Source organism: Capra hircus, chromosome 7 (genome assembly GCF_001704415.2).
Source record: "Capra hircus breed San Clemente chromosome 7, ASM170441v1, whole genome shotgun sequence".
Classification (NCBI taxonomy): domain Eukaryota; kingdom Metazoa; phylum Chordata; class Mammalia; order Artiodactyla; family Bovidae; genus Capra; species Capra hircus.
The window spans coordinates 2535992-2561562 of record NC_030814.1 but is presented as its reverse complement, the minus strand read 5'-3'; the positions used below and the strand labels follow the sequence as shown (position 1 = coordinate 2561562).

The 25571-nt window shown below is 39.4% G+C and overlaps 1 protein-coding gene across 4 annotated transcripts in view; it reads left to right on the top strand.

The window, feature by feature from the left end:
• Window positions 1-25571, top strand: part of FER (FER tyrosine kinase) — a 465560-nt gene that overhangs the window by 306976 nt on the left and 133013 nt on the right. For all 4 annotated transcript variants that reach the window (XM_018049986.1, XM_018049985.1, XM_013965817.2 and 1 more), the window contains 3 exons: window positions 8698-8754; window positions 16997-17112; window positions 19545-19639. In XM_018049986.1, the coding sequence (XP_017905475.1) occupies window positions 8698-8754; window positions 16997-17112; window positions 19545-19639 (268 nt within the window). The remainder of the gene's footprint in view (window positions 1-8697; window positions 8755-16996; window positions 17113-19544; window positions 19640-25571) is intronic.

The following is a 25571-nucleotide window of genomic DNA, read 5'->3' as shown; positions in this document are numbered from 1 at the left end:
TCTTTGCGACCCCATGGACTACAGCCTACCAGGCTCCTCCGTCCATGGGATTTTCAGGCAAGAGTACTGGAGTGGGGTGCCATTGCCTTCTCCAACTTGACTTCTCTAGTTATTAGCAAAATGCAAGTCAAAACAGCAATGAGGTGGCATCTCACCCCAGTTAGAATGGCTGTTGTCAAAAAGTCTACAGACAAGAAATGTTGGAGGTGATGTGGAAAACAGGGAACTCTTGTTCATCAACGGTTGGAATGTAAATTGGTGCTGCCATTATGGACAACAGTATGAAGGACCTTAAAAAACTCAAGTGTTACCATGTGACCCAGAAGTTCTACTCCTGAGCATATATCCTGAAAAAACAAAAACTCTAGTTCAAAAAACGTACATGCACCTCAGTGTTCATAACAGCACTGTTTACAGGAGCCAGGACGTGGAAACAGTCCAGGTGCCCATCAACAGATGACTGGCATAAGAAGTGGTTTATGTGCACAACAGGATATTAGTCATAAAAAGACGGAGTTATCTTTTGCTGCAGTGTTGGTGAACACAGAATATTATGCTTAGTGAAACAACTCAGAGAAAGATGAATACCACATGGTATCACTTATATGTGAAACCTAGAAAAAGTACGCAAATGAACGTAAACACAAAACAGAAACTGACTCCCAGACAGACAGAGTTTACATCACCAAAGTGTGGAGCCAGGTTAGGGGGGTGGATTAGCAGATACAAACTACCATACATAAAACAGATGAGCAGCAAGGATTTACTGTATAGAACAAGGGATTATACCCAGTGTTTTTCTGTATAATCTGCACTGTGCTGTATACCTGCAGCTAACACAGTATTGTAAATCAACTATATTCCAATAAAAAATCCAATGCTAGACTCATTTACCGGTATGGTTTAGGAGCATGTTTGCTCTCCTGTGTCAGAGAGGAATTTCGATATAAATATTTGACACTACAAAAATGAAAATAACTCTAATAATTAAAAGATAAGCAACTGATAGAAAAAATTATTCTACACGTTCATTTCTTGCATTCTAGTCTTGTATCTACTTGTAATGCAGTGATTTACTGATTTTTTTTAATGTGCCACTAAAGCACTGATATATCATTAGAGTAATAATTAGGCAATGCATGCTTATTATTAATAGTCCTAGAGCTCTTTATTATGATAAGCTGCGTTCATGAAGTTTACCCATGGTTTATTTTTTTTTATCATTAAGAAATAGTCGTAAATTGAAACTTGGCATTATTTGCTGACACAATTTTGGGGACCACAAGATTTAAGGGAACAGAATACAAATAATCTTGACACATCCTAAAACTTTGACTGAGAAATGTTGCTACGACAATCATCTTTTAAAACTGTACCGAAGTTTACTCATGAAAATAAATGATGAGCTACACTCTCAGTGTAGACTTCTAATTGGGCACTTGGACAACAGCTTATAGTTCAGCTAGAAATTAGGTTGAAATTCTGGGAGGTGAGCAAGCTGGAATCAATCTCATTGCCACAGAGGAGGTGTGTAAGTTCTACGCAAGGTGTGCTCTAGAGAGGATTCTTGTAGCTCTTAGCTGAGTTGCCTCAGCGATTCAGTTGTCAGAACTGCTTCATTGACCTTCCTGTTCTGTAATTCAAATGAAAAAACTTTTTGGAATTGATTATATTAAATATAACAGTTAAAGGTCTCAGTGAGACTTTTCTGAAAATTTTTGCCTCTAGGGGAGTTCCACAATGTGGCATGAATTGGCTCTTTGATAACATAACATTCATTTATCATATACTGTAGATAAATATTTAAGATTTTAAAAATTAATGGCACTTATGTTATAGATAGTATGTTCTTAATTTGGCTCTTCTTTTTAATTACATGATATGATATATGTATTGTTTAGAGTCAGGAAAGTATTACACTACTGAGCTTTATTTTAATGTAATATTCTTTACCACACTGAAGAGACCAGTGAAATCAAAACAGAATATGTTGGAACAGTAGGCCAAAAGACAGAAGACTGAAGCTCTTAACTCTCAAACTTAGTACCTGTGTGATCACAGTCAGACTCTTATCTTCTCAAGGCTTCGGTTTTCAATGTGAAGTGGAGATGATACAGTCAATCCAATGGAGGTTCTTCTGAGATTCAGCAAGCAAGCGTGTCTGGGAACATGCTAAAAATGCATCCCTAGCTTTCCTTATGAAAGTCTGGTTTTCAGACACGTGGCGATACTCCCTGCCGTTGCTTGTTCTGTGTGTGACTGTGTGCCCGGTTGCTCAGTCGTGTGTGACTCTCTGCGTCCCCGTGGACTGCAGCCCGCCAGGCTGTTCTGTCCATGGGGCTCTCCAGGCAGAAACACTGGAGTGAGTAGCCATTTTCTCCTCCAGGGGATCTTCCTGGCCCAGGGATCCTGTGTCTCTTGTTGGTAGGTGGGTTGTTCACCTCTAGTGCCACCTGGGAAGCCCCCTTGCCTGTAGTGTGGGCTGGCTTTAAATCTGCTCTTAGGCAGTTTTAAAGAATATTCTGATCAGTTGACAAAACCAGAAATTCTTTTGGGGGGGCAGGGGTGTGCCACAAGGCTTATGGGATCTTAGTTTCTGACAGGGGATAAAAGCTGGGACCTTGACAGTGAAATCACTGAGTCCTACCCACTAGATCACCAGGGAATTCCCCAGAAATTCATAGTTTAGAAAATGTATTCAGGTCTTAGAGTTTCCTTCCATTCTCCCTTTTCAAAATGAGTTGTCCAATTTAGACCAAATAATTTGACGTTTCAAAAAAAATTTTTTTTTCCATTTTCATAGGTAACTGATAAATGGAGAAAGTATAAGTTTCTTTCATCATAGTAATGAAATGTTAGTACTTATGAATTAAAGCATAAAACCCTAATGTCAAGAATATTTGAACAGTCTAAATCAAGTATTTTATAGCTTTTGTATCAGGGAAATTTAATCATTAGTTTTGAATGTAGGTCTGTAGATATAATGGTGATAAGTCACTAGCAAGCAGATGAAACAAAACTGTCAACTCTATTCATTACAGTTTTGATTCATAGTTTTATGTCTTTTATTTCTATTGACTTACACTTCGGTGCAGCTTTCGTTTTCATGCAGTACTAGTAAATCTGCAAAACCAGGGGAGACACTGCTACTCGTGTTTCTTACAGGCAGTGCGTCCATTCCTCTTGATTCTTCTCCGCATTCAAGATGGTTGCACAAATCTACTTGCCCCTCTGTAGAAAGCAGGGCAGAGACAAAGATAAGAATATGGGGTATAATCCCCATGTGCGCTCAGTCGCATCTGGCTCCTTATGATCCCATAGACTGTAGCCCACTAGGCTCCTCTGTCCATGAGCTTTTTCCAGAAAGAAGACTGGAGTGGGTGCCATGCCTCTCTCCAGGAGATGGTCCCAGCCCAGGATCGGACCCACATCCCCGCATTGCAGGCAGATTCTTTGCCTTTCAGCCACCAGGGAAGCCCTGTAATCTCTGTAGAACATACCAGGTCTGGGACAGTTGCTGAGGAGTGAGCTGCAGCTGTTTCTGGCCGTCCTTCTGAGTGTGGCTTTTCTTTCCTGTGTGCTAAGGGGAGAAGAGAGGTCAGGAAAGATGGTGGGCAAGTCAAGGATCCAGTCTCCTTCAGCAGCTCTCCATTCTCCAAACTCCATGTGACTCAGGGTCTCTGTTCCCTGCCTTACCTTGGAATTATCTTCTGAGGAGTTTCTGCCTATTGACTTTCTGTTTTCCCCAGCGATAAAGTTATAGAAAACCTCCTTTGTTACCATATTCATCACCACCTGGGTCAGAGGCGGCGTGTTCAGTGATGCTCTGGTGTCATCGTGTATCCCAAGTTGCTTGCCTTTCTCGACTGTTCAGCAGCCCCAGCAGGAGTATTTCATTTACTTTGTAAGGGAGGAGTTGGATCGTTGCCCTCTTCAGGGATGTGTCAAGTGCTGCTGCCTTTTTCCAGGTTGACAGATTGGAGTTTGCCCCTCTGTCCATATTTCTGCTAAATTGCAGCTATCAAATTGTCACTGGATTCCCTTTGGGTATTTTGTCTCTCCCTCTTACAGACAGACTCACAAATCTAAATTCTGAGGCTCTAGGCTCCTTCCTTCTGATCTTCGTTTTTAGCTAAAACAGATTAAGAGCAATCTTACTCTTTACGGACTCTCTCCTCAATTGCAGTGCTTTGGGTATCCAGTTAGTCTTCTTCCCAGCTAACGTGCTTTTCTGCCCATCAGTAGAAAAGTTATTTTCATGACTTCAAACCAGGAGTGACCCCTAGATAACAGCCATTCTGGCGATAATAAGTGTTCCAGATCCCCTTTCTGCTGTTACAGCCCTAAAGATGACTGTAGCATCCCTCATCTTTAACCCCAGGTAACACCGTGAAAGTGAAAGTGAAGTCACTCAGTCGTGTCCGACTCTTTGTGACCCCATGGACTGTACCTGCCAGGCTCTTCTGTCCATGGGGTTTTCCAGGCAGGATTACTGGAGTGGGCTGCCATTTTCTCCTGTTTACCATCTGAGCCACCATAGCCATTATTTAAATTAAAGATTTAGGGACCCTTTCCCAGACAGAGGCTCTTCAAGGCATTTCTTTTTTCTGATAGATGTATAGTTAATTTACAATGTTGTGTTGGTTTCTGGTGTACAGCAAATTGATTCTGTGTATATTCAATAAGACTTTTTATTTATCTATTTTATGTATAATAATTTATATTTGCTGATTCCATGCTCCTAATTAATTTACCCCTCCCTACCTCTTTGCCTCTTTGGTAACCATGAGTTTGTTTTCTGTATCTGTGAGTCTGTTTCTGTTTTGTAAATGAGTTCATTTACATCATTTTTTAAGACTCCACATATAGGTGATATCATATATTTGTCTTTCTGTTTGAGTTACTTCACTTCGTATGATAATTGCTAGGCTTATCTAGGTTGCAGAAATGGCTTTATTTCATTCTTTTTTATGGCTGAGTGATAACCCATTGAGTGTGTGAGTGTGTGAGTGTGTGTGTCTGTGTGTGTCTGTGTGTGTGAGTGTGTGTGGGAGTGTGTGTGGGAGTGTGAGTCTGAGTGTGTGTTAGTCTGAGTGTATGTGAGAGTGTGTGTCTGTGTGTCTGTGTGTGTGTCTGTGTGTGTGTGTGTGAGTCTGTGTGTCTGTGTGTGTGTGTCTGTGTGTGTGTGAGTCTGAGTATATGTGAGAGTGTGTGTCTTTGTGTGTGTCTCTGTGTGTGTGTCTCTGTGTGAGTGTGTCTGTGTGTGTGAGTGTGTGTGTGAGTGTGTGGGAGTGTGAGTCTGTATGTGTGTGTGTCTGTGAGTGTGTGTGTGTGAGTCTGTGTGTGACTCTGAGTGTATGAGTGTGTGTGAGAGTGTGTGTGAGAGTGTGTGGGAGTGTCTGAGTGTGAGTCTGAGTGTATGAGAGTGTATGTGTGTGTCTGTGAGTGTGTGTGTCTGTGAGTGTGTCTGTGTGTGTGTCTGTGGGTGTGGGTGTGTGTGTGTGAGAGTGTGAGCGTGTGTGTGAATGTGTGTGTATGTATGTGTGTGGGAGTGTGTGAGTCTGAGTGTGTGTGTGTCTGAGTGTGTGTGTATGTGTCTGTGTGTGTCTGTGTGTGTGTGTGTGAGTCTGAGTGTGTGTCTGTATGTGTCTGAGTGTGTGTGTGTGAGTGTATGTGTGTGTGTCTTTGTGTGTGTCTGAGTGTGTCTGTGTGAGTGTGTGTGAGTCTGAGTGTGTGTGTGTGAGTGTGTGGGAGTGTGAGTCTGAGTGTGAGTGTGTGTGTGTGAGAGTGTGTGGGAGTGTGTCTGAGTGTGTGTGAGTCTGAGTGTATGTGAGAGTGTATGTGTGTGTCTGTGTGTCTGTGAGTGTGTGTGTGTCTGTGTGTGTGTGTGTCTGAGTGTGTGTGTGGGTGTGGGTATGTGAGCGTGTGTGAGAGAGTGTGTGAGTATGTGTGTGGGAGTGTGTGTGAGTCTGAGTGTGTGTGTATCTGAGTGTGTGTGTATGTGTCTGTGTGTGTGTGTGCGTCTGAGTGTGTGTGTGTCTGAGTGTGTGAGAGTCTGAGTGTGTGAGTGTGGGTGTGTGAGTGTGTGGGAGTGTGAGTCTGAGTGTGTGTGTCTGAGTGTATGTGAGTGTGTGTGTCTGAGTGTGTGTGTGAGTCTGAGTGTGTGTCTGAGTGTGTGTGTGTGAGTGTGGGAGTGTGTGTGAGTCTGAGTGTATGTGAGAGTGTATGTGTGTGTCTGTGTGTCTGTGAGTGTGTGTGTGTCTGTGTGTGTGTCTGAGTGTGTGTGTGTCTGGGTGTGGGTATGTGTGTGTGTGAGTGAGTGTGAGTGTGTGTGAGAGTGTGTGGGAGTGTGTGTGAGTCTGAGTGTATGTGAGAGTGTATGTGTGTGTCTGTGTGTCTGTGAGTGTGTGTGTGTCTGTGTGTGTGTGTGTGTCTGGGTGTGGGTATGTGTGTGTGTGAGTGTGAGTGTGTGTGAGAGTGTGTGTGTGAGTATGTATGTGTGTGGGAGTGTGTGTGAGTCTGAGTGTATGTGTATCTGAGTGTGTGTGTGTGTCAGTGTGTGTATCTGAGTGTGTGTTTGTGAGTCTGAGTGTGTGTGAGTGTGTGTGTGAGTCTGAGTGTGTGTGAGTGTGTATGTGTGAGTGTGTGTGTGTACACACACCACATCACCTCTGTCCATTCACCTGCCCATGGCCGTGTAGGTTGTTTCTGTGTCTTGCCTGTTGTAAATGGAAGGCGCTTCATTCTGATGATATGAAGTGGCATCTTACTGTGGTTTGTTTTTGTATGTTACTGACTGATGATGTTAAACACCTTTTGATGTGCTTATTGTCTCTTTGTCCCTCCTCTTTTGTTAAGTATTCTACCTAATTTTTTAAAATTCAGTTGTTTGTCATCTTGTGTTTGAGGTATGCGTTCTCTGTGTTACATAGAAATGATTTGTCATGTATATGTGTTTCAAAAATGTTCTTCCAGATAGTAGTTGGACTTTTCATTTTTTTTAAATGAGATTTTGGGGAAACACATGTTTTTAATTTGATGAATTCCAGGGTTTTTTTGTGTGTGCTTTTTGTCTCCTAAGAAATCTTTGCTTACACACTTGGTCATGAAGATATTCTCCTGTGTTTTCTTCTAGGACCTTATAGTTCTAGTTTTATACTTGGGTTGAAAGACTTGTCATGAGGCAGAAAACTTCCCTCTATCCTTCTAGATTCTCTGGCTAGTCTAACATTTAAATTGACACAAGACAGATTAACAGGAGAAAAAAATAAAATCTAATTTGGCACATATACATAGACATGAGAAGTTTAGAGTTAGGAATCTAAAAGATATATATGCCATCCTGAGCTAAGGAGTGTATAGGAGCCGGAGGCTTCAGAGACGAGGAGGGTACCTCTCAGAAAAGAAGAGCAGGTGTTTAGCAATTGGATGGTTGCCCTGTCATTCAGGTAGGTCATGAAAAGTTATTTCTGGTAATGACTGTTACTGTGGGCGAATCACCATATTTCAATTCTTAAGAGGGAGGTAAAAATTTCCTTTGAGTCCGCAGGGTCTCCATTGGCTTTAGTTCAGAATAATCCAAATGCCAACGTGGCACATCTTGAGGAGGCCTGTTAGGAACCCCTGCAGATCATACATGTAAAGTGTTCTTTCAAAGCAATCATTGTTGCTCCTTTTGTTGACCTATCAGAGGGTGGTGGCTGGGTACAGAGTGTTTCAGAAGGTAAAATACTTAAAAATGGCTGTCCAGGACACTTTAAAGCCATGGTTGGGGTGAGTTTTTACTTCAAGATGTTTGACTATGTGTCGCAATTGGTCCGATAGATCACAGTTATATTTCAGTCTATGTAATGGGGGAATACTATGCTTTAATGTGAATTCTTTTACATAAAGGATAAAACATATCACCCCAGAATTTTTCTTTCTTCACCTCATTTTTCCTTCCCGCCTTTCTCCAGTCTGTCTCCTACCTCATTTCTTCCTTTTTTAATTTATATGTCTTTCTGCCATCACAGCATTGTGTGCTCTCATAGCTGAGACTTTTTAGATGATAAAGTATCCCCTAAGTAGTGATTAGTTCTTGAGGTCAGACGATGGCGTGTTCTTTCATTCTCACGCGTTTGCATCGTTGGTCTTGTGTGCTTTGATGATACTGTAATTGATGTTTGTTGCTTTATTATGATATAGGAAATTACTTGGGAAAGATGTGGGACTATATTCACTCTAATAGGCAGCCATAACTCATGACCAGCTGTGGAAAAAGTAGATCTTAGGAATGTGGTGTGGGTAGAAAAATAATTCTGTATGATGAAGTGAGGATTGGAAATTTAACATTGCAAAATGAAATTTCCTCATGTACTGATGACACAACATTCTGAAATGACAAATAATAGCATAGCCTAAGCTTTATGGTGGGAGGAAAGTGTATGCTATGTTCTAGTTACAGGGATACCATCATTTTGAAGTCTGAAAACTCTGATAAAAGTTTGCTATAATGTAGATCTTAAAGTTCTGTTCTGTAGTAACACTTCTTAAATCTGTGTTATAACCTCTTGAGGTTACAGCTTCTTCGTGTGCTGTTGATTGAATGGTATGAATGAAATATCCCTTAGGTCTATTGGCCACGGCCTCAAGTGCATCTTAGAGCAGTTGCGTTTCTCACCTAAGCTAAAAAACCGTTCTTTCTCTTTGCCGTAGGATAAGAAGTGGATTCTCAATCACGAAGATGTCACATTAGGAGAGTTGCTGGGCAAGGTATGGAATGACCAGAAGTCTTTATAGTGATTGTGAACTCTGTGGTTCTTTGTTTCTTCAGTCTTTCTAATATTCCTGCACACAGCAAGGTACATTCACATGTGAGCCTAGAAGAGCACAGTGCCATATCTGTTACAAATACTGTGGTGTTCATGGAAAAAGAAGTGTGAAAGTCTTTGAAAAGTTTAAGGATTACCTTGACTTTTTAAAAAATAATATACTGTAAATTTTCCTCTGAAAGGATTAAAAGCCACAGTAATTTTTATTACATTGTAGTAAAACCAAAACTAGTGAGCTGAGATTTGGAGAGGAACTGGGGGGTGATAAAAATGTGTACACCGAATAGTCTCACTCCATTTGTCTCTGGTCACACACGACAGCTCAGGAAAAGTGCAGCGCTGCTCTTAGGGGTCTCGGGACGTGCGTAGAGTCACAGTACCATGCTGTTTCGATCTGAAAGGGATGTGCACAGGACACCTGTCTCAATACACCCATTCTGTGGCTAGCTCTGCTGGTGGCCGCAGGAAGTAGCTATATATGGTAAAAGGCACTTTCCTGCAGACTGGTTGGAAGTTTCTTCCAACTCATAGGCAGTATGAAAATATATTATATCTAATAATAATGACACATATTTAATAATAAGAAGGGTTATTTGGACATTGATTGCTGATTTATTTGAGTTCCAATAGACAAGCATTAACGTCTTCATCGATGGCTTAATTAGTGAAGTTTGAATTGAGTTGGGGTTCATAATACAGTGGAAAAAATAGTGTAAAATCCAGATAGGGAAAACTGTTACTCATATACTTCTGAGTGATCAGTACTAGAATTTAAGGCTCAGCATTTCAAGTAAAGAAATAAATGATTATCCATTACTTTTCTTGATTCAAATGTAAACTGGATGAATTGACAGATTTCCCCTATTTTTTAGCCTTGCTATGTGTTAAGGAAGTGAATCCCTGTTGAAACAATCTACTTTGCAGAATTCGTATTATTTTAAAAATATTTTTCCAAATAGAAGCATTAAATTGCTATTAGAAAACAGTTTCTATTGATTGCTAATACTTATTTAGTAAGTAAATTCTAAAGAATTTCAAGCTATAGTAGCTATTATGTTTATTTTCTCTATTGTAACCATAATTCTTAAGGAAATATTATACTTTTTCATTACTTTAAGTAACTCAGTATCAGTGATTGAGCTAAAGATTATTACAAAGAAAATGAAGTAATTTCCATGAAAATACAATTAAATATAAAGTTATAAGATTAAACCAGTTACTGAAAAAGTGTGTTGAGAAGGGCAGATTTTTCAGTACTAAGGAAAAAAAAAATGTTTTCAGTTAAAGAGAGATATTTCAATTATTGTTATGTTTAGTTTAATATGTGATATATGAAATATATCAGGAATTTTATCCATTAGGTCCTTACTTGGTAAGGTTATTTGAAAAAATAATTATTTTCAATGAAAAGGCAGTAGCATATACCAGTTTTAACAAATTTAATCATTTTAATAAAACAAACACTTCAACTTTAGAGACATGTATGGCTTAATTTCAGGCTTCCTGGTAACTCAGATGGCAAAGAATCTGCCAGCAATGCTGGAGACCTGGGTTCAATTCCTGGTGTGGGAAGATCCCCTGAAGGAGGGTAGGGCAACCCACTTCAGTATTCTTGCCTGGAGAATCCCCATGGACAGAGGAGCCTGGTGGGCTGCAGTTTGTGCAAAGAGTCAGACATGACTGAGCGACTAAGCACATAGCTTAGTTTCAGCAAATATTTCTGAGTTGAAAATTGTCATTTAATATTTTCATTACCTGTTCTGAGTATTTATCATATACTGCTTGAAAATGCATGAGAAAAAAAGAGAATTAACCTATACTTACATACTTTGGGATTTAGTAGTAACATAAAGTTGATATGGTAACTGTAACTTTTGCTGAGCACCATATTTCTTTATACTGTGCTTGATAGCTGGTAATCAAAAATATTAATTCCTCAAATATTTATTGAATGCCACCTGTATGCCAGGCACTCTCCAAGGAACTCGGAATACATCCATGAACAGAGTAGACAAATGTCCTTGCCCTTATAAAGCTCATATTCTATCTAGCAGGGAAAGACGCACAAGCAATAAGCAATAAATAGGTAAACGTCATAATGGTGAAGGTGCTAATCCTGCGAAAACAGGAGGGATTTAGGGTGCTGCTGGTTGGAGTTGCAGTTTTCAGTAGGGGAGTCCAGGTAAGCCTTATCAAAATTGTTACTTTCCAATAAAAACCTGGCAAGAAGGGATTTCGCCACGTGGTCAAATGAGGTAAAGGATTTTAGGCAGAGGGAGTGTCAGTGCAAATTACATTTGATGAGTGGGAGAGGCAGTGTGTCATAGCTGAGTGGGCAAGAAGGAACAGAGCAGACAAGTGGCTGAGGTGCGCAGATCATATCGAGCCATGCTGGTCATGTCGTTACTCTGGCTTTGAACACGTGTGGAAGGGTAAGCTGGGGGATGACCTTGCCCGGAGGAGTGAGATGATCATACCCTCTACGGAGTTCATTTGAGCTCGCATGTTGAGAATAGGCTGGGAAGGTTTGGAAGCTCTTGTCCTTACCTAAGATGATGGTTGCTGGTCAGGTCACAGAAGTGGCAGTGGAGATAGGGGAATGTGGGGAGTTCTGCATTCGTTTTTACGGTTGACCCAACTGCATATCTTGACCGACTGTATGTGGAGCGTGAGACATGGAGGGCATAGGCTTAGGTATAGCAGGTTTTGGGGACTGAGATTAGCGGTTTTGCATGTAAATATTAAGGTTTGTCTGCTAGACTTCCCAGTGGAGATGCTGAGAAAACAGCTGGGTATTAAGTCTGAAGTTTAGAAAAGAGGTGTGGATCAAATTACAGATTCAGTAGTTCTCACTTACTTGGTGGTTTCCTTCGATGAGTTCAACAATGGAGTGAGTCTAGGTAAGAGGAGAGAGCGCTTGAGCTGTGGTCACTTCAAAATCAAGAGGCTGCAGAGAAGAGAAGCAAGAAGATTGAGGCTGAGAGAGAGAAATCTCCAGAAAGGCAGAAAACGCGGAGACAGGATGTCTTAGATGCCAAGAGAAAAAAGTATGTGAAGGAGTGATCGGTGGTGGCGTCTGCTGATGAGAGGTCAGATGAGACGATGACTGAGAATCACTGAATTTAGCAATGGAGAGATTCCTGGTGACTTGACTGAGCACTTTCTTTAGCACATTCTATATGAAAACCAAGCTGGAATATATGTAAGGGAGAATGGGAGGAGAGGAAACAGGGATGGCAAGGATGCAACTCTGAAGCTTTGCTCTGAAAGGAAGCAGAGACGGTGGCGGTTTCAAAAGAAATGATATGTGTGCTGTTGGTTAACCTGAGAAAAGCAACATGCTGGTTTGAAGCTGGGAATGATGTCATGAAAAATTCATGATTTTTAAAGGAGATGAGAATTGCTGAGATAATATCATTGAGTAGTCAAGAGGGAATGGAATTTAGTTTACAATGGAGGATTGACTTTAATAGAAGCACAGTTCATCTTGTAACAGCAAGGAAGATTGGTAGAAGGGTCAATGTGGACCTGAGAGCTGGAAATTACTTCACTTTTCTCAGTAAATCAGGAAGCAAGATTATTAGCTGAGAATGAGGTTGTAGGGGAGGTACAGGATCTTTAAGAAGGAAGTCGAAGGGTGAGGAAAAGTTAATTAGAATGAGAGTGTTCATGTTCTAGGGAATTGTATAATAATTATTGAGCAGTATTAAGGACCCCATAGAGGTGTGTGTTCTTAAAGTGAAACTAGTCAACATCGGTGAGGACTTTCTCCATCCACACTGAACTGTATCAGCCCAGAGTAGGCCATGCCACATTTGGTCTGGGTTGTGGATTTGACAAGGGGGTCCTTTAAATTAAGAGGAATAAAGAAACTGGGACTGTATGGTAGACAGTAATTATGAGCCATGGAATTTAAGCTGAATAAGGAAGAAACCGAGGCTGTTAAGGGGGTTATGGACAATTAAAAGCAATAGGATCTAAAGATTTGGAGGTTCCTATCATGAGAAACGCTGGGCTGGAGGAAGCACAAGCTGGAATCAAGATTGCTGGGAGAAATATCAATAACCTCAGATACGCAAATGACACCACCCTTCTGGCAGAAAGTGAAGAACTAAAGAGCCTCTTGATGAAAGTGAAAGAGGAAAGAGAAAAAGTTGGCTTAAAGCTCAACATTCAGAAAACAAAGATCATGGCATCTGGTCCCATCACTTCATGGCAAATACATGGGGAAACAGTGGAAACAGTGGCTGACTTTATTTTTCTGGGCTCCAAAATCACTGCAGATGGTGATTGTAGCCATGAAATTAAAAGACACTTCTTGGAAGGAAAGTTATGACCAACCTAGACAGCGTATTGAAAAGCAGAGACATTACTTTGTCAACAAAGGTCTGTCTAGTCAAGGCTATGGTTTTTCCAGTGGTCATGTATGGATGTGAGAGTTGGACTCTGAAGAAAGCTGAGCACTGAAGAATTGATGCTTTTGAACTGTGGTGTTGGAGAAGACTCTTGAGAGTCCCTTGGACTGCAAGGAGATCCAACCAGTCCCTCCTTAAGGAAATCAGTCCTGAATATTCACTGGAAGAACTGATGTTAAAGCTGAAACTCCAGTACTTTGGCCACCTGATTCGAAGAGCTGACTCATCTGAAAAGACCCTGATGCTAGGAAAGATTGAAGGCGGGAGGAGAAGGGGACGACAGAGGATGAGATGGTTGAATGGCATCACCCACTCAATGGCATGAGTTTGAGTAAACTCCGGGAGTTGGTGATGGACAGGGAGGCCTGGCGTGCTGCAGTCCATGGGGTTGCAAAAAGTCAAAAACGACTGAGCAACTGAACTGAACTGATAGGGTCAAAGAATTTTCAGTCTAGGTACTAGAGGAAGTAAGCTAGAAAAATAAAAGCAAGCCAGAAGATGAGATAAATTGAGGAGTGGCATTATTGGTGATGGCAAAGTTTAAGATCTGAACCTGGAAAATAGGTTGGAACACAGATCATTGGAGGAGAGATGGTCACAAAACAGTTTGAAGTGTTAGAAGGATCCTTAATTGTCTCTTGAAATTTCCAAGTATTAAGACAGGAGTAACACCTGGTACAGTGATTTAGGAGCTCAAATAGTCAACAAATGAAGGAAAATATTTTCAAATGCAGTAGCTGCTAGCCAGGGTATTGGGTATGTAATCAAATGATAGTTTCAAAGCTAAGGGTTTTTAGGAAGGCAGTAGAGAAAACGTTTTAAAAGCAGTGACAGACAGCTAGTGGAATCCTTTATTCTGTCTCCAGGGGACTGGGAGAAGGCCTGGTGTATGTGTATAGGGGACTGAAAGGAAATCACAATTTTAGAAGCCAAAAGAAACTCACCCACCATTTGAGTGTTCTCAAGTGAGGGTGAGGTTTCTATTAGAGCAAGAAGGTGAAGAGCATGACCAAAGAATAGATCAAGATAAAATTTTAGTGATGGACCAGAGGTTTTTCCAGTGGTCATGTATGGATGTGAGAGTTGGACTGTGAAGAAGGCTGAGCATCGAAGAATTGATGCTTTTGAACTGTGGTGTTGGAGAAGACTCTTGAGAGTCCCTTGGACTGCAAGGAGATCCAACCAGTCCATTCTGAAGGAGATCAGCCCTGGGATTTCTTTGGAAGGAATGATGCCAAGCTGAAACTCCAGTACTTTGGCCTCCTCATGCGAAGAGTTGACTCATTAGAAAAGACTTTGATGCTGGGAGGGATTGGGGGCAGGAGGAAAAGGGGACAGCCGAGGATGAGATGGCTGGATGACATCACTGACTCGATGAACGTGAGTCTGAGTGAACTCCGGGAGTTGGTGATGGACAGGGAGGCCTTGCGTTGTGCGATTTATGGAGTCACAAAGAGGCGGACATGACTGAGCAACTGAACCGAACTGAACTGAGATGTTCCCGAAGACACAGTGGAGGCTGGGGATAGAAGAGAAATAGTTGGAGACAGCAGGAGTCTGCATGGCCTGATCAGAACCAGAGAGGGGGGATGGACCACCAGGACCTTCTGTGGGGACCGACGTAAACAAGACAAGAGACACCATTAAGCTTAGCCTCATGGACGTGGAGCCAGCAGTGGAGATGAAGCTGTGCCTGCAAGGTGGTAGGGAGCAGTGGCCCATCCTTTTTCCTGACCTCTGTGGATGAAGATGAGGTGGTCTGTGAAACAGAGGCTTTTTCTCTGTGTTTGAGATTCCTCCCTGATCACTGTTAATAGAGTTTAAGTCTTCTGAGTGAAGATTGTTAGATGAATGTTTGAAGTCTTCAAATGCTTCCTATGACCCAGGACCTATAGGTCCATATAGGGCAGAGACCAGTAGAAATAAACCAAGGGGCCAGTGGGATGACAAGTGTTCAGGAAGGACAGAAATAATGTGGGGAAGATCAGGAAGCTCTTCATACAGGAGGGGCAGAAGACACGCACTTCCAGATTAGTTAGCTTGTTCTTTGATTGGAAGTAGAGGGGAAGTGTGCAGAAGGCAGAGCATGTATTTTGAAATCCCTGTCTGAATTTAGGATACATGCAGCAGTCAAAAGCTACAAGAGGGAGCTAGACAGAGGCTGAGAGAGTAATGTCCACGGAAGGCTGGATGTTGAAGAAGGCAGGGGTGTTTCTTGCAGCAGTTAACCTGGCAGTGCTATGGTGGGTGGGTTGAAGGGCTGAAGAACTGATGGTGAGATCAGCTGAGGTGAGAGCAATGAGAGCAGGCTGTCTGAGATGAGAGGAGGGAGACAACAGTTTCTAGAGGGAGAATCTGAACCCTTGTAGAGAGAATAATGGTCCTGCTAATTTAGTCAGCAAGGGTCTTCTAATGAGTTAAATGTTAATGAATTTTAAGTGCTTCAGAATCATTCAGGTAAATAAAGGTCTAGCAGTAATCATGTATACTAATACCTTTACTGGGACTATTTCTGATATAAAAAATGATGTGATGATTGTGGGAAGGAAAAAACCCTTGAATAACACGGAAGGATATAAAGCTCAACCTTTTCTGTTTCTAGCTAATGATGAATGTGTACCCTGTTGAATTTATTGGATGTTTACTTTTCATGTAAGGGTAATTAGTCATTGTTTTCAATAAATATTTGAGTTGAGTTATTTCGATAAATATTAGTTTTAATAGTAATACTATTTATTACTTAAATACCAAAGTATGCTTAATATTAAGTAAAATCAATGTTATTTTAAGCAAAGAGCAATTAGCTAATAAATAATGAGTTTATTAAATCAGTATTTTAGTAGTTTTCAATTATTAAGAATACTTAAAATTTATATACTGTGGACTGTTAAGAATTATGTTGATCTTAGAACTCATACTCATTGATTTTCAGACCCCTCGTTGAGTTACTTCTTGCTCAACAGCGGTAGCATTAAAGCTGTTTATGATGCTTGCTGATTACAGTTACAGCCCTGTACAGAGTGCACGTGCACACAGAGAAAGACTTAAACAGAATGCCTGAAGATGGCTGTCACATCGGCCTTATAGATCATCCCTGTCTTTTTTTTTTTTTTTCAGTGCTTATCATAGAAGCAACTTCAAATTAGCAATAAGGCATTTTAAATCAGAGTATGTTCAAGCCGTAGAGTAAGGCTTGGAGCTTAGACATCTGGCAGAGATGAACTCACCCTGGTGCTTGCGTTTGGGCAAGCCCGCCCTTCCCTGGCACCTTCCAGAGACCGCGGAGCCACAGGGCACTGTTGATGGCCTCTGCCTCTCACACTTCTCTCCACTGAGCCCTGGCCATGCGCATCAGTGCCACCAGTCACCTCACAGCACCGTGGCTTTACCTGTAAGCGTTAATGAGGACTTTTTTAATCTACTGATACCAAAGTGTAGAGCTTGAGGGTAAAGGGGACTAGGCGGAGTGAAATTTAGGTGCTTCTGACAGTGTTAGTGTTTCCTTTTACACTATTTCAGTTTTCTTCCCATTTCCTTTCCCGTTCTCCTTGAGCCTCAGTCTCGCGAATGGCTGGAATGTTGGGTAGTATATTTAAAGTTGGAGAATTGGAAAGAGCAGCATGCCAAGCCTTTATTTCTGCTTGAAATTGAATAAAGCCTAACAGAGTACTCTAACTCAAAACTCGTCATTACATGCTTGCTTGGAATTTTGCAAAGACTTATGTGACTGTCTTACATACCAAACAATAAGTATGTTTGTATTTTCAGGGAAATTTTGGTGAAGTATTTAAGGGCATATTAAAGGATAAAACTGCTGTTGCTGTTAAAACGTGTAAAGAAGATCTTCCTCAGGAACTGAAAATAAAATTCTTACAAGAAGCCAAGTGAGTTCTTTAAAATAATGTTAATATGTACTACTTAAAAGTGATTCATTAAAATGTAAGCTTGAAGATATCTTAAATTATGATTTGATGAATTAGAAGTAGGTACTTTCAGAGTCTTCAAAAGTAGGCAGTCTGAAAACAGAAAGATTCTCTTTTGAAGTGAGACTCTAGGTCAATTAGCAGTTACAGTCAAAAGAGCCAGATGCTAAGAACAGTGAATATTCTTCAAATCTTTAAAAAAACATTGTAGTATGTCTTGCTTCTATCACATATGCATATACACATATGTATATATGTAGTGTTGTGGTTGACCTTATAATAAAAATAATCTGTATTCTCCGAATACAATACTTATGTAAATATACCTTGAGAATTTAATGACATCTCCCTTGCTCTCCTTAGATGTTATGGCTTGATTGTTTGTTCCCAGCTGTCAGTGTTCTTTTCTGAGAGTCTCAGATTTCCTCTCCGGCTCCCTGTCTGACATTGGTCCAAAATTTGCATTGTTTCTTTTCTAATTGATCTCCTAGAATGATTGTCTTCCCTTTTTATGTTTTAGCTAAAATTTAATGTTGCAGCTTCCCAGCTCTATATTGCAAGTAGTTAAAACTGTTAGTGGTAAAATCTAGTATATACAACAAAACACAAAACAAATGGAAAGGGGCTTTGGACAGAGAATGGACATATGATGGGAGCTGTACGGATGAGTGGATGGATGGTTGGGAGGGAGAGAAGAAGAGTGTATAGATCATAGGTTGGTGTAAAGGGAAGGAGGTAAGAGGTGTATAGGGGGGCCTGTTACCAGCTGCATGGCATTGTTTATAAAAGCGAAGCTTTCCTTAAGTGTGTGTGGGTGTGTTGCCTCCTTCATGGCATTGTATATAAAGACAAAGCTCCATAAAGTGCCCTGGAATAACAGGACACGCAGTGAGGGGACTGAATCCTGTGGAGTGGAGCATCTGGATGCCATTTCTCCATGTAAATGAGAGATATTTATAGCAACCTATCAAGCTAGTTGGGTACATTTATTAAATATTATCTATAGAATAAAACTATAAACATTTTTCATATATATCATTGGCAATTCAGAAAAAATATTCTGTAATGAATTTAAAAGCATCCTATTGCAACTGAAATTCATGGGCTCATCATTTTAGTTATTCATAGATATCTTAAAGTATCTTTCTTTCTAATTTGTGAATGTTTATTGAAACATAGAGTTTAATTTCTTCTTCTAATGTGAAACTATGAAATTTTCTGTTAAAAATGACAGTTATATACTTGCAAGCTCTCAAGTATCTTTTAATTAGAAGATAGATCTATATATTTAAATATTTAATGTTATTTGGGTTCATCCTGGCTGTTTCGTAGAATTTCTTTATTGAGCAGTTTTCAACCTAAGAAATGACATTTTGGCTTAAAGTCAATCATTCTAAAACTCCCTTTCTAATTCATCATAGAAACTGCAAACTCAGTTATTAACAGTATTTTTTTATCTCTAGAATTCTTCCTAGTCTGTCTTCATTTGTTAATAAACATTGAACATTTTCAATTTATGACATTTTTCTTAGAGCTCTCTCTGCTTTAGTATGTACAGCACATATATAAACTATTTCATCTTTCTCCAAATGAAGCTATTTTTTCCATTCGCCTAGGAAGGAACCTGTGTTTTTTCAAATATGAGTGAATTTATAACTGTGTCAACAGGATAATATGGAATATCATTTGATAACAGGAATCATTAGGGCAGACAGGGCTGTGAGGGTATCTAATCTATTAACTCATGCTTGGAGTCCTGTAGATGAGTCTTGGCTACTTGTATAGCCCTCTGAAATTCTGCCTTTATTCAAACCAAAACTTCCTTGTTTTGACTTAAATCTAATATTACTTATTGTTTAAACTTTCTGCCAGGCTTCTCAAAACTTTTGAGTTTATACTATTTGAAATTGACCATGATTGTAAAGTAGGTATTATGAAATCTAAATATGAAATGATTACTCTATAGCGTCTACCAATATGTTGTTCTTAAATGTATCTGTTTTAAATGAATTGTGTACATAAAACTAAACAAGGAGATGCTGCCCTAACAGCTTACAGTTTTTGGTCCACTAATACTCTTCAGCTTTTGTGAGGGCATCGAAAAGCAGATGCTTTGAAAGGAGTTCCACATATTTTGGACTGAGTAAGTTACTCAGATTTAGCGTGGTGGTTAGTTATTCAGAGTGGATACTAGTTTTTAAATGAATATTTAATTAAAAGCTGACTCATATCTATTTTTCCAAGATTTATCAAAACTTATATACATCCCATTTATAATTTGTGTTCGTACCTACATTTTAAAAATTGTGTATTCTGCTTGTGCACACTACACATGATCATAAGTTAATGCTCACTGCTTAAATGGTGACCATGCTTATATTTCTCTCATCCAGAATTCTCAAGCAGTATGATCACCCCAATATTGTCAAGCTTATAGGAGTCTGCACACAGAGACAGCCTATCTACATCATTATGGAACTGGTTCCAGGTAATACCATTTCAGCGGTTTCCTCGATGGCATTTTAATGTCTTTCTATTGCTTTTATATATTGTCTCTTTGATTTCTCCTTGTGAAGTGTCCAGCGATTTCTTTAACATTTTCCTCATGATGAAGAGCTTGTACATTGTTTTTATAGTCTCTAATTCTTGCTGTTTTCCAGAAAATGTCAACCAGCCTTTTCAAAAGGAAATATATTATTACATTGCAGTTACACATGGGGTTTAGTTATATATAATGTTTCTGTGAGAAAGACTGTTTAGAAAAGTTGTCTGCTTAGTTCGACTTGATAGTAATGATAGTGCTAAGAATTTCGTTCATTTACGTGATTTTACAAGTGCATTACCACGCCTTCTCTTGCTACGTTGTACATGACAATACCATAGTGCTTTGGGTCACAAACTTTAAACTTCTTTAATATGTGGACAAAAAAAGGTAATCTCTCTTGGAATTTATCCTTGTTTTTTTTCTGGTGACTTTTAAAACTGCCAGGTATTTTGGTTAACTACTTTTGCCAACAAACAAGGATAACATCAAACTGATACCGTGTATCTTTATTTTTATTATATTGATGCATCTTTCTGTTGTAGAAAATATAATCAGAGGCAAAATATGATCTTTATAAGATTTATAAATACAATATTTAATAACTGATAAGCATTTGCTTTATTACCTTAACTATTTACTCATTTTAAAAGAAGAAACTTCAAGGAATATGAAAAATATTTCTAACTTTGAATATACATAACATAAACCTAGTATTGCTGATTGCCCACTGAAAACTTTTCACATAATCCTTTCATAATTTAAGGAGAGTTGGTCCAATTTTACCATGCTGGTTTGATTGCTATTGGAATATTTCTTTATCACCATGTAACTGCAAGATTCCTAGATTATAATTATTTTAATTCTCAAGATGGCAATATATATTTGCATGATTTACACTACTTGTGATTAAATCTCAAAGTAGCTTTTATACAGTTATGAAAAACAGACTATAGTCTAAAATTTTGAAAACAGTTGAATAGCCTCTAATTTTACCTAAAATAGTATGTTTAAGTATTATGAATACATAAAACATTTATGTAATGCAGATGATACCCCCAGATAATAAGGGATGTCACTGAAAAAGTTAGATTTGAGAGATGGGGCAGACTTGATGAGGAAAATTAATTTGGTGTTACTGTAACTGACTAAAGGAGCATGGTAACAAATTCCTGATGGAGGTCCAAATTGAATAAAACAAAAGATAGCTTTGGAAGATAGCCAGGGAAGTGTTTATCTAGATATTAAATAGCAACCTTTATTGATATTTTTAAATGATTAAGAATAGTAAACTTCATTAGAAAATTCAAACTGTAGTGAAGGCAGAAAATTAAAAATAAAAACCTCTTACTCAACAATCTAATCTTAATCCAAAGCGAACTGCTTAGTTTTTCGTGGTTTCACCCTCCCAGGAAAATATTTACTATAGAATACCACGGTTTTATGCCAATCTTTTAATTATTTAAAAATCATAAAACTTCCTTTTTTCTCTAATGTAACATGGCTTCATTGTTTCCTATTCATCCATACAGTTCTACCTTTTCTTTATAACGGGTGCAGAATATTCCATTATTTGGCTTTATATAATTTAATTTGGCCTTCTATTTATGGACACTTTGGTTGCTTCCAATTTTATTACTTTTTTTCTTTTTTTTAAACAATGTTCAACTTGGGTCTGAGTTTATGTGCATTTTGATTTATAGAAAGTATATTAGCTTTCTGTTTATGCACAACAAATGATCATAACTTAGCAGCTTTACATAACATCCGTTTATCACCTCACAGTTGTATGGAAGTCCAGGTAGGCTTGACTGAGTTCTCTGCTCAGGGTCTCACAAAGCCAAAAATCAGGATATCTAACTGAGTTCTTGTCTGGAGGCACTGGGGAAGAATTGCTACCAAACTCCTTCTGGGTGGTGGCAGCATCTCATCTCTTGCAGTTGAGAAGTGGCCCGAGGTTCTCTTTCTCTTCTTCCTGTGAACCGAGGGTATCTCCCAGCTCTTCACGGGTTTCCACACTCTTTGATCTTCATACCTGGTGTGTCACATTTTTCAAAGGCTCTGAATTTCTCTAACTTGCTCTTATGTTTTTTGTTTCATTCTATTTTGTTTTTCAAAAAAGCTGAGAGAATACTCTGCTGTTTTGAAAGATTCTGTGATTAGAACAGGCTCACCTGGCCAAGCTGCCTGACTTTAGGGCAGCTGTGCTGCCTGACAAAATATAATCATGGGAGTGGCATCTAACCATGTTCACACAGCTAAGCATGTTCCAGGGATTAGGGTGGGACGTGATTGGGATCCGCGGTAGACTTTGCTAAATTTTCTTGAAGGTTCATTGCCGTGTGGGATGTGAAACCACACTGGACTTTTCATACTCTGTCACATTAATTCAGCTGGTTATCTTGTAAGATGAATGCGTGATTTTTGTAGCACCATGCTTTGTCATTTCTCATTTGGAAAATATCAAGTGACCAGACAGTGACATAATTCATTATGCAGTATCAAAAGATCCCATTCATTAACGCCATCCCTAATCTCACTGGAAAAATAATAGGAAGTGTCAATTTCTTGTCAGCAAGTTTGTGTTTTCCAAAATTTTAATTTGCATTGGAAAACTGGAATGTTGTCCCTGGCAGCAAAAACTGTCAGTTTTTTTGCCTTGAAGTGTCAGACTTAACTTCACTCAGTCTTGAGAGAATGTCAAATGTCTTATATTTAATAGCCATAATTTTTCAATCTTTTTGAAAACATTTATTGACATGTGATTGACATATAGTATATATATGTATATATATATAAAATACTGACGTATGTATACACTTGTGGAGCAGTCACACAATCAAAGTAATGAACACACCTCTCATCCTCCGATTTTTCTCATGCCTTTCAGTCCCTTCCTCCCCCCACTCTCACCTCCTGTCCCAGTCCAGCACTGATCTCCTTTCTGTGACTGTATATTAGTTGGCACTTCTGGGAATTTAATATAAATGGAACCATACAAGCTGTACTTCTCTTTTCTTGTTTGGGTCTAGTTTGTTTCATTCAGCATAATTTTGAGATCTGTCCATGTTGTAATGGTTTTCAGAAGTTCACCTTTTTATTGCTGAGTAGAACTGAATTATATGAATATATCACATTTGTTATCAATTGTTGATAGACTTTTGGATTGTTTCCTGTTTAGGGCTACTGCAAAGTAAGCTGCTATGAACATTTATGTACAAGTCTTTGTACTGGCAAAGACTTTCATTTTTCTGCTGAAAATTTACCTAGGAATGGACTAAGTAAATTAGATAGAATGTACAAGTTTAAAATTTTAAGAAGTTGCTAAATTGCTTTCTAAAGTCATTATACTAGTTGACATTCCTAACTGCAGATTCTCTACATTTTCATCAACACTTTGTACGTTCAGTCTTTAGACATTATAATTTTATGTTGAAGTGTCTTAACTGTGTTTTTAATTTGCTTTCCCAACTGACTAATGATATGAGCATCTTGTCATGTGCTAATTTGCCATTCATAATCTTCTTTGAAGTATCTATTTAAATAATTTGCCCACTTTTTAAAAAATTGGGTTCTTGTAACAGGGGCCTCCCAAGTGGCAATAGTGGTAAAGAGCCTGTCTGCCATCACAGGAGCTGCAGGCTCAACCCCTGGGTGGGACAGGTCCCCTGGAGGAGGGCATGGCAACCTACTCCAGTACTCCTGCCTGGAAAGGACAGAGGAGCCTTGCGAGCTATAGCCTGTGGGGTCACAAAAGAGTGGGACACAACTTAGCGACTAAACAGTGACAACAAAGAACAATGACAACAAAGAGTCAGACACGACTGGAACACGGTTTGGCACACTGAAGCGATTTAGCACACAAGCACAGCAATTGGGTCTTGGTCCTTTATATCTTCTGGATACAAGTCCTTTGTCAGATGTATAATTGTCAAATATTTTCTTTCAGTCTGACTTGTCTTTTCATTCTCTTAACAGTGTCATTTAAAAAGCAGATTTTTTTTTTTAATTTCAAAGTTTAAATTATTTTTTTTCTTTACAGGTCATGTTTTTAATGGTAAATCTAAGAAATCTTTGAATCCCAGATTACAAACTTTTTCTCCTATGCTTTCTTATACAATTTTTATAGTTTTAGAATTTAGAACTTATAGTTCAGTCTGTGGTCTGTTTCACATGGTCGTGAGGAATGGTTTGAAGTTCGCATTTTTGGCATCTAGATATCCAGTTGTCCCAGCATCATGACTCTCCTTTCTCTCCTGGTTTTTTACCTTCCTTTTAAATGTATTTATGTGGAATTCTATTTCTGGATTCTGGGCTTCCCTGATGGCTCAGATGGTGAAGAATCTGCCTGCAGTGCAGGAAGCACGGGTTCAGCCCCTGGGTCAGGAAGATCCCTTGGAGAAGGGAATGGCAGCCCACTGCAGTGTTCTTGCCTGGAGAATTCCATGGACAGAAGAGCTGGGCGGGCTGCAGTCCATAGGGTCCCAAAGAGTCAGACACAGGACTGAGCAACTCACATGCAAGCGTGTTTCTGGACTCTCATTTCTGTCAGTCTCTCTGTGTGTTGTAATGCCAATACTTCAGGTGATGTTAGTTGCCCAGCTTTGTTCTTTTTTAAAATTGTTTTGGCTGTTAGAGGTCCTTTGCATTTCACTATCAATTTTATGGTTAGTTTTTCAGTTTCTGTATAAAGCGTTGCTAAGATTTAGTTTAGGGTTAAATTGAATCTATAGATCAGTTTGGGGTGAATAGGCTTCTTAACAAGATTGAGTATTCTGACCCCTCTACATGGTAAATCTTTCTAGTAAGATAGATCTTTTATTTCCCCCTGAAAGGTTCTGTAGTAAGTTATATAGGACTTTCCATCTTTTGTCAGACTTCTGAGTATTTGGTTTTCTGAGATGCTATTGTAAGTGATTTAAAAAAAATAAATATATCCACTATGGAAGTCATAATATATATATGAATAATACTGTCAGTTTGATGTATTGACCTTCATAGGACACTCTACGCAACATTACCAAGATATACATTCCTGTCAGCTATATAGAGAACGTTTACCTATTAGACCATATCCTGGGCCATGAAACGAAACTCAGTAAATTTATATGAATTTAAGTTCTGTTGGCTTCCCAGGCGGTGCTAGTGTTACCCACCTGCCAGTGTAGGAGACACAAGAGATGCCGATTTCATGCCTGGGCTGGGAAGATCCCTTGGAGAAGGGAATGGCAACCCACGCCAGTATTGCCTGGAGAGAGTCCCATGGACAGAGGAGTCTGGCGAGCCACAGTCCCTGGGGGTGCAAAGAGTCGGACACCACTGAGCAACTAACACACACACACACACACACACACACACACACACACACACAAATTCTCTGAACACAACAGCAATAAAGTAGAACTCAAGGACAGAACAATTTCTGAAAAATGTCTAAATATCTGGAAAATAAGCAATGCAGAGCTGAGTGGCCAGTGAGTCAGAGGGGAGCTTAGAAAGTACTTTGAACTAAATGAGAAAAACGTCTCAGTATTTATATGATTCATATGATGCCTATTAAGCAGCGCCTAGGGACGCAAATCTAGCACTACATACATGTATTAGAAAAGAAGGAAGAACTCAAAATTATGATCTTGACTTCTACCTTACAGGCAAATTAACTCAAAATGTTTGTATAAAAGAAAGGAAAAAATATAACAGGAAAAGGAGTCAGTAGAATCCCTTGAGTGAAAGTGAAAGTGAAAGTCACTCAGTCGTGTCCGACTCTTTGTGACCCCATGGACTATACAGTCCGTGGAATTCTCCAGGCCAAAATACTGGAGTGGATAGCCTTTTCCTTCTCCAGGGGATCTTCCCAACTCAGGGATTGAACCCAGGT